The sequence below is a fragment of the Acartia tonsa genome, chromosome 10, assembly GCF_053477335.1.
Source record: "Acartia tonsa isolate MP-2025a chromosome 10, ASM5347733v1, whole genome shotgun sequence".
Lineage (NCBI taxonomy): Eukaryota > Metazoa > Arthropoda > Copepoda > Calanoida > Acartiidae > Acartia > Acartia tonsa.
Window position 1 is genome coordinate 27258568 of NC_137269.1, and position 16965 is coordinate 27275532.

Consider the following 16965-nt stretch of genomic DNA (forward strand, 5'->3'; position numbering starts at 1 on the left):
GTATTGGATGGATATACATGCGCTCTAATCCGTGGAAGATCTCAAATAAGCCTTCCTGCTTAGTTTGACGTATAATGTGGTAAGAATTTATCTTTAATTCTTAATAATAAGTGTAGTATGGTATATTTTTACGAAGAAATTTAAAACATTAATTTTTCAACAAATAGACCATTTAACTGCTAACTTTTGACATACGAATATTTTCCTTAATTTTATTGATCATTTGAATCTAAAATTATCAATTTCTGATGCTATTTAATATGTTTCGTGCCAATTTAAAGTTTTTTAGAAATTTTATATTTTTAATTAAATTGAAATCACGCAACCTCGATATACAAAAATAATAAACCATTAATATTATGTTATTAATTTTTATATTTTTGTTTTAGATGCACCGTTTTCATGGTAATAAATACACATTTGTAAACATTCACATGTTGGTCATTCGGAGGGCTTGGAGATTAAGATTTCGTGTACGGCAAGGCATGCGTACCGAAACAATGAAAACGAGACAGAACAGATGCGGCTAAGAAAATATCTGTGAAGTTTTGTGAATGTGTTGGTTGTGATACCTTACCACACACTATTATAATCGTAATCAGTACAGTTAATTATTGTGACAATCATGGGTCCTAAAAAGAATAAAGGCGCTCAACTGGGACTACGGCTGCGCCCAGCCGTCGAGGCCCTAACCAGTGAACTAGATAAAGTGATGAAGTTGGTCAGTGAATCTTCAGAGCTTGATGTTAGACATTTCACTAAGGAGTCAATCCTTGTCCATGACAAGTTCGAGACATTCGATAGCATTATGGTCGGTTTTAGCAAGCTTGGTGTGAGAATCCAAGAGCTTGAGGAGTTTAGTGACATTTATTCTAATATAATTACTGTGCAAAAAGATTATAACGCTCTGAAAGATGCTCTAGATGCTATGGAGGAGCTTAGTGACATTCAAAGTGTTGTTGATTTAGTTGGTGATAATTTGCCTGACCATAAGGCTGAACTATATGATCGTTGCTTAAAGATTGTGAAGGTTATTAAAGGGTCATACTTTCCCTTACCAGAACCAATTATAAACACTTTGTCTGCTTTGATGAAACGGCTGGCCGAGGTTAAGCTTGAACCTGTGAAGCCGCCTACAACAACGGCGGGTGCTTCGACAGCATCGCCATTTGTGTCGCCGTTTGGCACACCACAGTTCGGCACCGGTTCTATGTTCACGCCAGGATATATGAATCGTGTCGACGAACGTCTTCTTCCAAGCTTTGACGGCTCAGAGTCAGCCTACGTAAGTTTCAAGGACAATTTTAAAAAGCTTACCGTAGGACAGGACCCGTCATATTTACAGTTATTGTTGAGCAGTGAAAAGGTCTGCAAAAATAAAGAGTTAAGACTTCAGTTAATTCAGATTCAATCACATGAATCTCAATGGGCTTACCTCGACGCACGTTTTAAGTCCAAAACACGTCAGATGCTCTGCCTTTTCAACCAATGGGAGAAGAAGCCTAAACCGTCGGACTCCAACCAGATTGTGACAGTCTTAGCAGAGTTTGGTGGTGCAGTTAGCCAGCTCGAGCAGCTGACTAAAGATGATGATGATGAGGAAGTCACCACAAGCCAGTGGTTGACCATTATTCTTTTGGAAATGTTATCCAAAAAGTTGCCACGTGATTTCCAGGACAAGCTCAACCTGGCGTTGGGCTCGATGGATACCCCAAATATTCCTAAGCTGTTGAAGATTATAGAGGAACAGCGTGGCGCCATTTTGATGAGGTGTTCAATCGATGTAGACACCCCCTCCAAGAAGAAGGGTAATCCTGCGGCCGCAGCTACAGCCGTTGGTAAACCTGGGTCTCCAGCTAAGACCAAGAAGAAACAGCCTTGCCCGTCGGAAGGTTGTAACTCTGATCACCTGTTGTTTAAGTGCTCCAAGTTTAGGGATATGTCTGTTCCTGAACGCAAAGTCTTCATCAAGAAGATAGGCGCCTGTTTGCTCTGCTTACAAAAAGGGCATCGGGTGGCCGATTGTCCCAGAGCCGATAAGCTTGGCAGCTGTACCATTGACAGTTGCAACCAGCCTCATAATTCATTATTACATGAATCAGTTGCTAGTGGACAAGTTGCGGCAGTGTATGAATCACAATTGTTTAGCAAGAACAATTTTATGCTGATGTTGCAGCAGGTCCCGGCGTTGGCGGCTGACAAACGTCAAGTCACCGTCAATGCCATGTGGGACAGTGGAGCAAATTTGACGTTGATTTCTAGAAGTATTGCCAAGAAGTTAGAGTTGCCATCAACTGGTCGCACAGCTACTATTTCTCTGGCAGATGGAAAGAGCCAAGCATGTCCTACAGTCAAGATTTGTTTGGTTGACCGCAACCGGAATTCACATATTCTGGAGGCGGCGGTAGTGCCCAGCATTGGTACTGAAGAAGGGTTGCGTTCTATTGATCCTACAGCCGCCGCCGACATTTTCAACATGAAGCCTGATAATTTTTCTATGGTCGACGGCAAGATTGATGTTTTAATCGGCCATTTAACACCAGCTATGTTCCCGTGTGCAGATAAAATGGTTGGTGATTCTAGACTGTACAGAAGCTTATTTGGTACAGGCTATTTAGTTGTGTCTGCAGATGGCAGGACTGTTGCTAATCCTGTCGCCTGTAAAGCTGTGAAGTTGGAGGTCAGCAAGATGGAGTTCCTGAGTACTGAGAGTTTGGGAATACAGCCGCCATCAATGTGCAGCGGTTGTAAGAACTGCCGTCATTGCGCCGCCATAGCTGCCGGGCAGTCCGCCTTGGATGTGCGTAAGCGGCAGCTGATTGAAGAAGGTCTGACATTAGATCTTGAGAACCATGTTTGGACGGCTTCATATCCCTACAAGCAGCCGCCAAGTGTGTTATTTGACAATTCAGAGCAGGCCTATAAGATCTGCTTACGTGACCGGCAGAGAATGATTAAAAAAGGTGAATACAGCACCTTCTGCCAAGTGTTTCAAGAAGCTGTGTCTCGTGGAGTGTATCAGAAAGCTTCGCCAGAAGACCTAGCTTATACTAAGCCCGTGTATTATTCGAGCCTAGTCTGCGCATATAAAGAGTCTATTTCCACGCCCTTGAGGATATGCGCCAATTCTAGCCTCTGCTGCAAGGGGCTAAGCCTCAATAGTATTATGATGGACGGCCCAGTTCCATTATATACTCTGATGCACAATCTTATCCGGTTCAGAAGTTATAAGTGTGCATTCGTGGCTGATATTCAGAAGTTCTATAATTCATTATTAGCTATCTATGAAGATTCTCAGCTGAAACGTGTTTTTTTCGCTGATACAGTTGATGGAGAGCCAGAGGTCTACCTTACCAAAACCATCAATTTTGGTGAGGCCTTGGCTGGAGATATGGCCGTGACCGCCCTCAGACTCACTGGTCGTATTTTTGGTGGACGTTCCCAGCAGGATGTTCAAGATGTTTATGGATCTGAGAAGATTAGAGGTTGTGACGTTGTAGCCCAGCAGGATGTGTGGAGAGATGTTCAGCAACCACTCAGTTCCGAATTTATTTTGTATCAAGATCCTCCATCGGTCAAATTGGAGACTTGTACTTACGTGGATGACTGTTTGAGCGGTCATAACAGCAAACCTGAAGCTGTCCAGCTGGTCCAAGAGCTGGAGGATATGATTGCACCTGGCAATTTCAAGTTTAAATCTGTTGTTTATTCTGGAGATGATGTTGACAGTGTAAAAGTTCTGGGCCTTGTATGGGACCCTAAACAGGATAAGTTGTTCCTACCTGTCAGAGCCAACCACGGCGAGAAGATTAAGGGTAGAAAGTTACTGGAGGATCTGGATCTGGAGGACCTCTGGAGAAGTCTACCTGAGTTGATAACTAAACGTGAAGTTTGGAGAATTGTGCAACAACTTTATGACCCAATGGGTCTAGCAGCGCCATTGCTGCTTAAATCCAAGCTTTGTCTACGCTCAGTTTGCATACATGGATGCAACTGGGATGATGTTATACCTGGAGAGTTGAGGTCGGAGCTCGTGTCCAGCCTCCAGGACCGTTCGGCACTTGGAAATGTGTCGTTTAGACGTTCGATGGTTCCTGATAAGCCGTTGGGGCTTCCAATGCTTGTTGGTTTCTGCGATGCATCTAACCAGGCCTATGCAGCCATCACCTACCTGAGATGGCCAGTTCCTGGAGGATATGATGTAGTTTTGTGTTGCGCCAAGTCACGTGTCGCACCAGTGAAGATTGAGTCTATACCAAGGTTAGAAATGCTTAGTTGTCTAATTTTGGCAAGGCTTGTGGATACTGTTGCCAGAGCCCTACCTTTCAACATTTCTGGCAAAGTGTTTTTTAGTGATAGCAGCTGCGCCCTAGCTCAGCTATCCAGTGACAGTGTTATGTTAAATGTTTTTAACAGTCATCGTGTTTCCGAGATACAACAGTTGACGAGCCCTGAAGATTGGAGATGGGTTCCAACCCAGCACAACATTGCCGATCTGGCAACGCGTGGTTTGTGTACGATTGAGGATGTACAACCTGGATCTACATACCAGGAAGGTCCAAGCTGGTTGCGCCTGGAACAGGACCAGTGGCCCGTTAAGACGGCGGGTGAGGTAAATGCATCCATTCCCGAGAGCGAGCTAAATCCCAAGATGGCGAAGCTCAAGGTAATGTTCACACAGGTAGTGGACAATGATTTTTGGAGGTATCTGGCAAGAAGGACCTACAGGCAGGCAAGGAGGACTGTGGCCGCAGTTCTTAAGGCTGCCAACTGCTTTAAAACGCTGCTTATCAAGAAACGTGGCGTTGCAGCAAATGAGGATGGTGTTAGCAACAATGATAGTTCTAAGTATCATGAGAACTATACTTTCACAAATACATACATGGATTCTGTTTGTGACCTGTTTTTGACTTCCTTCAACCAAGAGGAGGAGATGACCATGGACGCCGAGGGGAAATTTGACTCCCTTCAACCGTATCATCACAAGGTCCAGGTTTGTTGGCCCATTGTGGGTCATGATGGATGTTATCCTCTTAGGACATTTACAATATTGAAAATGTCCGGGAGAGGAGATGAGGCTCTTGAGGCCGCTGCTGGAGGCCCCAGGAAGATTATGAAGGACAGCCCAGGTGTTGTCTTGCTCAGCCGCCACAACAGGCTGGCGCGGCTCATCCTTCAACAGTCCCACGATGAATTGGGGCATGGAGGCCATCGTAAGACGTTGGCGCAAAGCCGCAGGTATGCATGGATCACACATGGCCGCATGGAGGCTATGAAAGTGGTCAAGAGTTGTGCTGCATGTTCCATTGAATATGCCAAGCGTTCGAGTCCCGCAATTGCTAATATTCTGCCAGATCGTGTCGAGCCCTATGTGCCCTTCAAGGAGGTGCATATGGACCTTGCGGGGCCGATCGAAGTTACGAAGCCTGGCGTTGGTACCAGGAGTTCCAAGACCAAGTACAAAGTTTGGTTGTTGATTGTGGCCTGTAGATTTACACAGGCTGTGTTTGTTGATGTGTTGACTGATTATTCAACTGAAGCCGTGCTGGTCGGCTTGAGAAAACTTCAGGCGTTTTACAATATGCCTAGAAGGGTTACCACAGACAGAGGCACCAATATGGCCGGTGCCAAGCGAATTATGGATGAACTTTTGAAGGATACCCGAATGCATTTTGAATGGCATCTGGTGCCCACCGCAGCACACTCGTTCGTGGGTACTGTGGAGAGGCAGGTTGGGCTGGTCAAGCGTGTGTTGAACAAGAAGTTGGCTGGTGCTACTGTAACCTTCAATGATTTATTGGTGTTGTGTGCTGAGACTGCAAGAGTCCTGAATTCTAAGCCATTGACCTATGCCACCCAAGGAGATGACGTCAATTGCTGGAGAATAATTTCACCTGCTGATCTGTTAGGCGGCAGGACCAACGATGCAATCTGCACCTTTGAAACAGGTTGTAAAGAGCCCATCACCAGGAGGCTGGAGAACTTGGAGGAGTTGACCCGTCAGTTCCATCAGGTGTACAAGGAGCAGCTCATGCCTGAGCTACTCAAGTCCGTCAAGTGGCGCAGCAACAAGGTGCTGCTTGAGCCGGGAGACGTGGTGCTGATCGACGATAGCACAAATTTGATGAAGAAGTTCAGATTGGGGCGTGTGGAAGAAGTGCGCCCAGGTGGGAGGACCGTGGTTTGCAAGTTCAAATTATCAGATGACGCAGCCGCCACGAGTAACGAGACTTCCGCAAGACGTCTGCTCAAGATCAATCTACCCAAAGTTTAGTATAAGTATCGTTCTTGTTTAACTTTGAATTTTATTTTACGGTAGATTTATCAGATTTTTTTTCGAAAGACAAAAAAACGCAAATTTTAACTCAATTTCGTTTAAACTTTCAAATCGACGCAAGATTTTTTTCATTTGAAATGCAAACTTAAGTTATTTATACGTTTACGCAAGTTTTTTCAATGATTTAAGTCTTTCCGGGACCAGGGATTTTTTTCGTGGAAATTTTCCTAGGTACCTACGCAAATACGAACATTTTTATACTTGTTTGATTGAAATTCAATATGATAAAAAAAGTAACACAATGAGATTTTTTACATCATATAAATATTTCTTAAGATTTATTATAATCACATAGATAATTTGATATTACATATATATTAAAATTATTTCTATTTACCTTTTAACCGATGTACCTAAAGAAAAATGCAGATTTTTTTTCGTCTTGAATTAAGTAGATTCTTTGAGTTCGAAGATTTAAGCTTAATAAGACCGCTCTATAGTGTATCTTAGCTCTGTTACCTCGGCCAGACATACTACAGAACGGCAAAACTAAAGCATAAGATAATTTTATTTTGATTGCTTTGATTGATGATTCTAAAGTTTCTTGAATTATTCATGATTCTTTTAATTTTTGATTTGATTTAAACATCACTAATTATGTTATTTTCAGTTGATGGAGCCCTGCGCCAGAAATCCTGTCGGAAATTATGCAGTATCAAAAAATTGTGATGGAAAGACATAACGTCCGTCAGGATAGCTGGAACATGGCATTATTAATATTTGAAAGATTGGTTAGTTTGTATCTTGAGGGGTACATTCTAACTGAGGCCCCAAATTGCCTTAATTTTGACTGTATGAATATGTACAAGTTGCTTTCTTCTTAAAACAGAGAGAAATTGCAAACTCAGCATTTAGAGAAGTTCTTTTCTTATAATTGAGCTTTTGTTTTATTTTGGTAATTTAATTTGCATATTTCAATTGCAATTTTATTTTACGCAATTTTAATTCACGAAGATTTAAAATTATGAAATTTTAATTTTCCGATGTTTGATGATTTTTACAGTCATATTTTGTTTAGATTTAATTATCTATTTTATTAAACATGTTAGATTTAAGGATTTACCTATCTTATCTAAGAATGTCTAGATGTAAGCCCGAGTATTTTTCCGCTGGAGAAAATGCTTAATTTTGAGAAGTTTTTTATGAAAATTCTATTTTTCTTTTCTAGCAAAAAGATTTAGTAGAAAAAATGTCATTATTTAATCTTTCTTTCTTTTGATTAAAAGTTTGAGTTGATTATTTAATTATTGATGCGATTTTTAATATAAAAATCATTTGCCTATTATTATGTAGGTACCTAATCAAAGTTTAGGTACTATTGATTATTAATTCATGTATTCGCAATTACATGGTCTGTAATTCTAACTTTAATTGAGGTTATGAGGCCATGATTAATGAGATGTGTGAGTGGTAAATGTGCATTTCATGAATGTTGAATGCTTTTCCCATTCCTTATTCCTATCCTTATGTGGTAGTGGAGTCGGTTTGAGTTATTGTGGTGTTCGTAAGTTACCATAATTAATTTTAGGCCTGATGGCCATGCCATTTTAAACTCTTGTAATTTATGCGTTATGAGATTGTGATTTTGTGGACACTGTCTGCACGCATGATGCTAAGATGAGTTATTGTGTTCGATTCCCAGTGACTAGACGGGTGTGTGTTGGAATGATTTTTCTTGTATTCCCTGGCAAGTTCGAACCCATTAATTCCCTTTTCCTTACACCAGAGAATGAGTGTGTTACGCGGCATTCCTAACTATCTCCGCGCTTCGCTTGTAAACAAACAAAGGCGCGCACATTTTTTCCTTGTTGATTCCCATGTGAAGAGCTACGTGAATAAAAATAATGTATTGGATGGATATACATGCGCTCTAATCCGTGGAAGATCTCAAATAAGCCTTCCTGCTTAGTTTGACGTATAATGTGGTAAGAATTTATCTTTAATTCTTAATAATAAGTGTAGTATGGTATATTTTTACGAAGAAATTTAAAACATTAATTTTTCAACAAATAGACCATTTAACTGCTAACTTTTGACATACGAATATTTTCCTTAATTTTATTGATCATTTGAATCTAAAATTATCAATTTCTGATGCTATTTAATATGTTTCGTGCCAATTTAAAGTTTTTTAGAAATTTTATATTTTTAATTAAATTGAAATCACGCAACCTCGATATACAAAAATAATAAACCATTAATATTATGTTATTAATTTTTATATTTTTGTTTTAGATGCACCGTTTTCATGGTAATAAATACACATTTGTAAACATTCACATGTTGGTCATTCGGAGGGCTTGGAGATTAAGATTTCGTGTACGGCAAGGCATGCGTACCGAAACAGATTATAATCAAACATCTTAATCCTTGAAACAAAGTATAATAATCAGATTAATATAAATATATATTTGTTTGATACATTATTTAAATTTCCTTTTATCTATTTGTTGATTGAATTGAGGCATATGCATTATTCACAGTACACAATTTTCAGCATATTCAGTTTATTGATTTAAAATTGAGAACAAATTTGTGCTTTCTATATTTAAGTCTGATTATAAATTTGATTTTGGTTAAAGAATTACATTTAGTTCAACTTCATTCTAGTCTCTTTTAACAAAATTTCACTAAATTCGTTAAATCCATAATATATGATCAATAAGATCTTTCCAACTACAAAATATTTAGGTAACCATAATACCAGATTATTTTTTTATAATATATGTATTGACGATTCATTTCATTAATATACCTAGCTATTTTTTAAAAATTATTAAATGCTGAATGTTAGACATTGTATTGGAATTATATAAATTTCTAAGTTAAGATAAATCCTTCTGCCCTGTCATTTTCTACTTATCTTTTCTGTTTGATGGATGGATCTAATTCAACATGTAAAAACATTGTAAACAAGACAACCTTCTGAGAGAAAATATGGAGGAGTGGGGTATGTTGCAAAATATAAAAGGTGGATACAGGATATGGTTGAAAGCAGAAGTGCAACTTTTATCTTTGTTGATGTGGTGTGACTGACCATTGCGGGAGAGGGGGAAGGCTGAGAAAACAAATGCATTTCTAGTGATAAAAAATCCGGGATAATCTGTTCAGTGATAAAACTTCAATCTTGAAGGCTAAGATTTATGTCTTTAGATGAATTATGTAAAGCTTGGACTTTGTGCAATCTTTTTGTAGACCATCAACATTCTTTTTTTTAAATGTCATAATAGTTATTAAGCGCATCGTATTTTAGACAGCTTTCCATGGACATTAAAATGAAATTTTATTAAATTTTTGTTTTCTATTTTATTATTTGTGGAAAATTGTCTGTAATACAATGCTATACATGATTTTTCAGTATGGCTGAGAATAGTCTCTAATCCAGTGGATAATAATACTGGAAAAGATATTATGTCTTAAATATAAGCTTGTAGCTTGGGGTTAAAATTTGATGTCCTTAGAATAAACTAGCGGCGTCGCCTCTAGCCTCTAGGGGCTTTGCCTTAAGAGGTTTGATCAACCTAATTTTTAGTATTTTATATTTAAAAAGAAAAAGTAAAATAATGTTTGGAGGGGGGGGGGGGTTAATCGACCCCTCTTTAAATTTTAATTTTAAAAAAGAATTCTTTTATTGGGGGAGTTTTTTTCACTTTTTGGAGGGTTTAGGGGTGTCCCACCCCACTAAGAAAATGGCTTATATCCATCACAGGACCAGTAGGTATATTCTCTTAAGAGTAGAGCCCAATCGGTTTAGTGGTTACTGAGATCTTAAGCTTCAGACAGAAAGACATCATTCTACTTTGTATTGTTGATAAACATGCAAATTGATATAATTTAATAGGAAAAGGATGATAAAAATATTTGGGTATAGTTTCTTTCGCAACAACGACTATTAAGGGGCGTTTCATTGTATATTTACTGTAGATTTTGTTAGGTTAAGTGATTGCCCTGCAGGGTTAGGCAGTTGGCCCCGCAGGGTTAGAGCCCCCCGCAAGGCCTAGAAATAGGAGAAATGCTACTGTGAAAATACGACGAAACGCCCCTTAAGAGGCGTTGTCACGAAAGGGACATTACCCAACTATTTATATATTGATTGAAAGAAAATCTCTTGCATTTACATTTACATAAACCTCTTTTAAGTTGAAATATGATAATCTTACAATCCTGTAAGTGACATTAACCCTATATATATATCAGATTTCTGGAGAATATGAAAATAAGATAATTTTTAATAATTTCTTTAAATTTTAGATAATTATTAATTTAACTTATATTATTATGAATAACATTGTTTTACCCTGAACTTAAAGTAAACTAGAAGCAAATGCTCTAAACTTACTCAGTGTGTGAGTAGGTTCATGGATTATCCTGATGTCCATACATTTAGTTTTAAAAACACTTCAAATTATCCACTAATAATGCAACATTGTTAAGCCTGAAATAATTGTATAAAAACTAAAAAAAGGGATTTGATCTAAAAGGAGTTTCTTGATTTATGTCCTGATTTATAATTCTCAAGGGTTAGGGTTATTAGATGGAATTCTTGTAAGTGATCACAAATAAATTGAAGTTTAGTTCAAAATTAGTTTACTACAATCTTTTTACAAGATTGTTTGAACAAAATGATCCCAATTCTGCATAATTCAAATTTGAATTGAATGATTGTGTATCTGAATATCTGAATGCTTTTAACAAACAACATGCATTCCTAACATGAAATACTAACACATAAAATTAGGAAGTTTTCTTTTGTAAGTTAGTTACTTTTTATAGTATTAGAATATAAGTATGTCATAAGTTCATGACTATCTAATTTCTTCGTATTTCAGTTCTTAATAATAGATTTCAGGTGAAGGGATATAATTATTAAAAAAATGAAATCTAAAAGTATTGATTTCACAATAAACTTTATATAGAAGACTACTCTATGCAGTTTAATGTTAATTTTAATCCATTTGAGGGATGCACAATCCCCCCCCCCCCCTCTGATGATGTGTCATCACTCTTGGGAGTATTTTCGCCACCCCTTTGTGGAACATTATCGAAAAAAATACTTTGAGGAGTCTTCTGTATTAAGTTGATTGTGACACTGTTACCTAGACATTTAAATTTACCACCTTTTTTCTGTTATCATTGGTTTTTGTTACACAAATATTAAACAATTCAGAGTTCTGGCTGGCAGCAAAATTCTATGCTATACTTATGATATAGAAAATAATCTGGAATGGATAAGGGTTAACAAGTTCAAAACAAGTTACTTGTACAAAAAAAAGTATGCGTAGATCTAGAATTATGTTATTGTAGAAATCACGAAACACTTCCTTATTTATCTAAATATCTTATAGTAAAAGTATGAAGTCTGATTTATTTTTAATTTTCAAAGCATCTCTCAATTCCTGGCCACATTCAGGAATATGATATTGAGTGTAATAGCTAACAGATATCTTATTACACCGCACACAAGATAATTGGCATGCAAGGAATTTATAATGAGTACCAGTCTACAAATTATGCACAGTTAAACATTTGTACCTGTTTATAACATGTACTTTTGATGAGAATTTTGTATCATTAGATGGAATAGATGATTAAACATAGATAAGAAAATTTTCTTTAGTTGCAGAAATAATATTTTATGCAAACTGTTTCTTAAATACAAACTCTCTTACAAAATTCCACGCTTTTCTTAGATTTTTTGATAGACTATGATCTTACATACTTTCTGTTCTATCAACATTATTGGGATTAAATATACTATTCTAAAGGTACTAGAAATTAAATTTTTTTCATTTTCAAATTATGAGTCACTGTATTCACTTGGGTTTAGGTAAATATGAAAGCTGTATGCTACATAAATATTTAATTTTTCTTATTTTACTATTTATGCTTTCTAGGTTTAAAACCTAAATTATTTTTCTGTTATATTACTAACTACTATCTAGATACATTTCAAAGTTTAACTCAATTATTTTTATGTGTATTCATTATTGGTACGGTCACAATATGAATAATGGTAACCAATTTTTTTGAATAATATTGTCATATCCATTTATCTTTAAAGAATTTCTTGTTATCTTGTTTTCCAAGTATTTTATTTAAAAACTATATTAAGTGTTTAGAAAAATGAAAATTTTACAATACCTGCAAGTTTTCATTTATTTTATCTATCAGTATTTACAAACATAACAGATAAGTTTAAATCCACTTTAATTTGACATAGAAACTGTTACAGTTTATTTAGACCTTTTGTATGTATTTACCAAAAATCTGAATAAGAGAAATGAAGAAGTTAAGTGCAAAGTTTTAATAAACTTCACTAGATTTTTCTAAAATTGAATAGTAAAATCTTAAAAGTGTTTAACTATGTTTCTGTCATTTCAAAGTAAAAAATTATGAAGCTTTTTTGAGCAATTATTTTCTTTACTGAGAAATACATTAAAAAATTTAGGACAAAATAACCAATTGTTTAATGTAAAAAGCAGAATAGCAGACTTTGTGTTTTGTATGTATAGCAAATGTTTACACTCTGAATTTGTTGTTCAGTTAGTTTAAAGTCTAAACAGGAGTTCTGTTAAATAATAGAGTGGTGGGTCTCTCCATTGTATAAAAGTTTAGCCTAGATATATCTGTGATGAATATTTAATCATTTCCTACCTTTTTTTTAGCTTTTATTTATCTTTCCAATACAGTTAAGTTGAAACAAATTTGTTAAATCTTAGATTATCATTAAGGTATTTTAAGTTGAACTTGTAATAATATTAATTTCAATGATATGCTTTAAACCCATAAGCCCTCTGTATACTATATATTAGTTCCAATTGTCTAAGATTCTGATGGAGCTAGAAAGTGATTTTTATTGTGAAGATTATCTTCACCAATGAACATCTTTTCTGTTTACTATTATGTTTAAGAGCGTTGCTAATTATGGATGTGGGCATCCTTATTTTTATTTTAAAAGTAACTTAACTTTTAAATCTTGATGTATCAACCTATTTTTGAAAGTTTTATCCAAAAGATTAGCTAAGGCCAAAACATCAAATGATTTAGTTTGCCATATATAGTTAAACCAACTTGTGAAAAAGGCCAAAGTTATTCACACACACTCATACACGCAGACACAAGTGAAAGGATTATATGAGATATTTGAAATTAGAGTGAGCCACATGAAAATTTAAATCTAAACTAGACATTTTGATTATTATTTACTTGTTTTAAAGTGGCAACATCTTTTAAGTGTTGTTTAAAGTAAGATCATAAACCCCTCAGTACCTACAGATCCAAATTTTTTAAAACAAAAACTTTATAGGATTATAGGTATGCCTTATAATATTGTGTATGGTCATAGTAAAAAAATATAAAATATGGAGCTATCCATATTTTCCGTCAGTTAAAATTAATTGCCATAATAAGAATACTTTACTAATTTGTGAAATAAAAAGGCTGCATCAAATATAACTTTATAAAGTAGTTTTTAAATAGTTGATGTGTCTCTAATGTATATTCTGTATAGTATAAGCTGAAAAGTTGAAACTTGTGAATAAACTCCATCCTGGTGCAACCTTTTGTATGTGTGTGTACCTTTCTAGGGGTTTGTTTGCAAGTGCATATTATTTCTACAAGAATTAGGTTCCCTTAAGATAACTTAGATGTTGTGATTTATTTCTCTTTCAATAAATACACAATTATGATTTTTTTTTAAATTTAGAATGATTATTTTATAATATAAGGATTTTAAATATCTTTTTTAAATTTTAAATTTGTTAAAAATAAAAAAAATATTTAAAATGAAATTTGTTTGCACTTGTACTCATGTTTGTTAAGTTACCTGATGTGTGGGTATGTTTGTGGTAAGTAGCCCTTTGTGTGTAAATGCAAGTGTATATAACAGTATGTAATATGTATATAGCTTGCTTTTGTGCATTCATTAGCTGCGTAGCTACTCTAAAACTTATTTTTCTAAAACTACATTTTAGAAGTACATAATTTTCAACAGATAATTTTCTACAACATTTCTTTCTTATATGCTTTATTTTTAAATGGGTAGTTCTATAAAATAATAATTGACTTGAAAATTATGTTTAGTTTATAGTTTTACGAAAGCTACCTAAGAAACTTTGAATTTTTTTATTTATGATGTAAACTAAAGCCATTATGTAATAATCAAGTTCTTGTTATGGTAATTTTCTTGTATTGATTATAAAAAAAACCTGAATTTATTATTTTTATTCAAATAAATGTTAAATGGTTAATACTAAATAAACTACAGGATAAACCACACTGCAAGGCAAGACTTCAACAAACCTCTAATGTTGTATCTAAGGTGAGTTTAAATTATTGGTAAGACGATTTTTCTTTTAATTTACTTATACATATCCCAAATTATTTTTTAGTGTCTCTTTGAGTTTAAATAAAATCTATAATCAGAACATTAACAGCCAGGAAATAAATATAGAAAATAGTTTGAAAAATTTATTGAAATTTTGAGTCAAAAATGAAGGCAAGGAAATAGAGTTGATAGCTCTCTCACACATATCTAAACTTTGTGGTATTATGAAACAATAGAAAGTTGGGAGAATTTAAACTTCATCTTCTATGAATTTTATTGGGTCTCAACAAAGTTACTAGTAGAAATTCTGGAATAATTTTCCCATCAATTTAGATGAAGTAAGTTTAATTAGCAGAATCAAATTCTTAGATTGTGTTATGCAAGAGATTCTAAAATCATTAAACTTTTAAGGATGCTCTAAATGTCCTATTTTTTAACTAGGTTTAGAATTATTTAAAAACAAGGATGACAACATCCATAAAAGCGAAGCTCTGAAATGGAAGGACAAACGAACATGTTACTGTTTAAGGACATACTAACGTTTCTAGGACTTGATTATAGTAATGCTTCGCTTATAACACTATACCTTGTTGTAATAGAAATCAGTATACCAAAAATCAGATGAATCGGATAATTTAAACATACAAAAATTTGTTGTCAAAAAAAGTAAAAAATCAGCATGTTTTAAATGGACGTACGGACTTTCTGGTAACGATTATAGAGTTGCTGCGGTTTCAAAGTCATACCTAACTTTAAAAGGAATTACCATGCAAAGTTTGAATGATATGACAATTCTAATCTGTTTAAATTAACGGAAAAAAACTAACTGTAACGAACGGACGTACGGACCGACACTAATTATAAAAAAGCTTCGCTTTTACTAAAATGGTTATTGTTGTATTTAGGTTATCGACCAACTGGGTATGAAATGTAGAAAGAAGTCAAGAATTGTAAAGGTTTATCACCATGGAAAGCATCCTCAACATGGTAAGTTCTAATTTAATAAAATATAAATAAAATTAGTTTCTTAAAAAGTGAAATATTTGAGATCAATTGACATATACATACATCAAACTATTTCCTTATTGACCACTATGCGTGATTTCTGATTTTTATTGAAACTTTCGGTTCTGTAGAAATGTTATTTTTAAAAGAAGAAAAAGCTTAATTTATATTAAATATTTCTTCACTGTTTTTTACCTTTATTAACTAAAAGAATTAAAATAATTAAAATTTTTGTTTATCTAAAAATATAATAATATCATCCTAAAAGTGTATAGATTTTATTTAGCAAATTTTATACCATTTTTTTGCAATGCTAAGGTTTAGTTCAACACCAGTTTATCACTCGTGGTCTAAATGTCAAAAAATCCACGAATACATAAACTTTACGACAAACTTTCTAAAAAAGAGTTCCCAGATATATAATTTTAAATTCTTTTATCCATAAATTCCTGTTGTAAATTTGTTTATATAAAATTGTGAGTGTTTTTATGTGTGACGTCATATAATCTGTTGTGGCCTTTTATTATGGATCACTCCTGTCCTCTAAATCGATGGCGTGCACAGGGTTTTGCCCAGGGGGTGCATAAAGTGTTCCTAAAAATTCAATTGACTAATTGACTTTTTAAATACTAACTAATAATGTGCTGTAACATGTTACTTGGTTCGGAAACTGTTCACAGACATATCTTAAATATATGATATAACTAATATTTTAGTTGAGACGTTCCTTCAGATAGACTCAAAGAACTTTTATATTGGGGCGCGAAGCGGACAATTTTTTCCCCCAACATCCTTAATTGTAAGGGCGTGTGACTTTTTTTTTCACTTGACAACACCTTGGCTGTTTTTGGGAAGTATAGACGCCCATCTATCAAGGGGGTGTAAAATTAAGGGGAATTTACACTTCCACACCCTTTCGAGACGTCACTGGTTTAAATTAAACATATAGTATATATACACATGCATAAAGTTTATAAAAGGAGAGAGGTCTAGTTCAACAATGGAAAAGGGATGTTCCAAAAAAAAGATAGAATTGATTGAGATTTGGCCAAAATGGAGAGAGAGAAGAGAGAAAGGTTTTAATTTTAAAATGGGGAAGAAAATCATCTATGTATAGAGTGACAAGGGTGTTCTTGCAAAATAACTATTTTTTTTTTAAACTAGCATTTCTTAGTATGGTCCTAATTTGATTACAAAAAAAATCTTCTTAGGAAAGAATAATGTTTAACATTTACAATAAAGAAATTAAATTTATCTGTATGTAACAAAATTTTTAATGGAAAAGCTGTCTTTTCTT

The 16965-nt window shown here is 34.7% G+C and overlaps 1 protein-coding gene across 1 annotated transcript in view; it reads left to right on the forward strand.

Moving 5' to 3' along the window:
* LOC145329750 (uncharacterized) overlaps window positions 1-16965 on the forward strand; it is a 114173-nt gene that overhangs the window by 50248 nt on the left and 46960 nt on the right. Inside the window, exons 16-17 of the mRNA XM_080174130.1 lie at window positions 14601-14657; window positions 15569-15650. Of these exons, the coding sequence (XP_080030256.1) occupies window positions 14601-14657; window positions 15569-15650 (139 nt within the window). The remainder of the gene's footprint in view (window positions 1-14600; window positions 14658-15568; window positions 15651-16965) is intronic.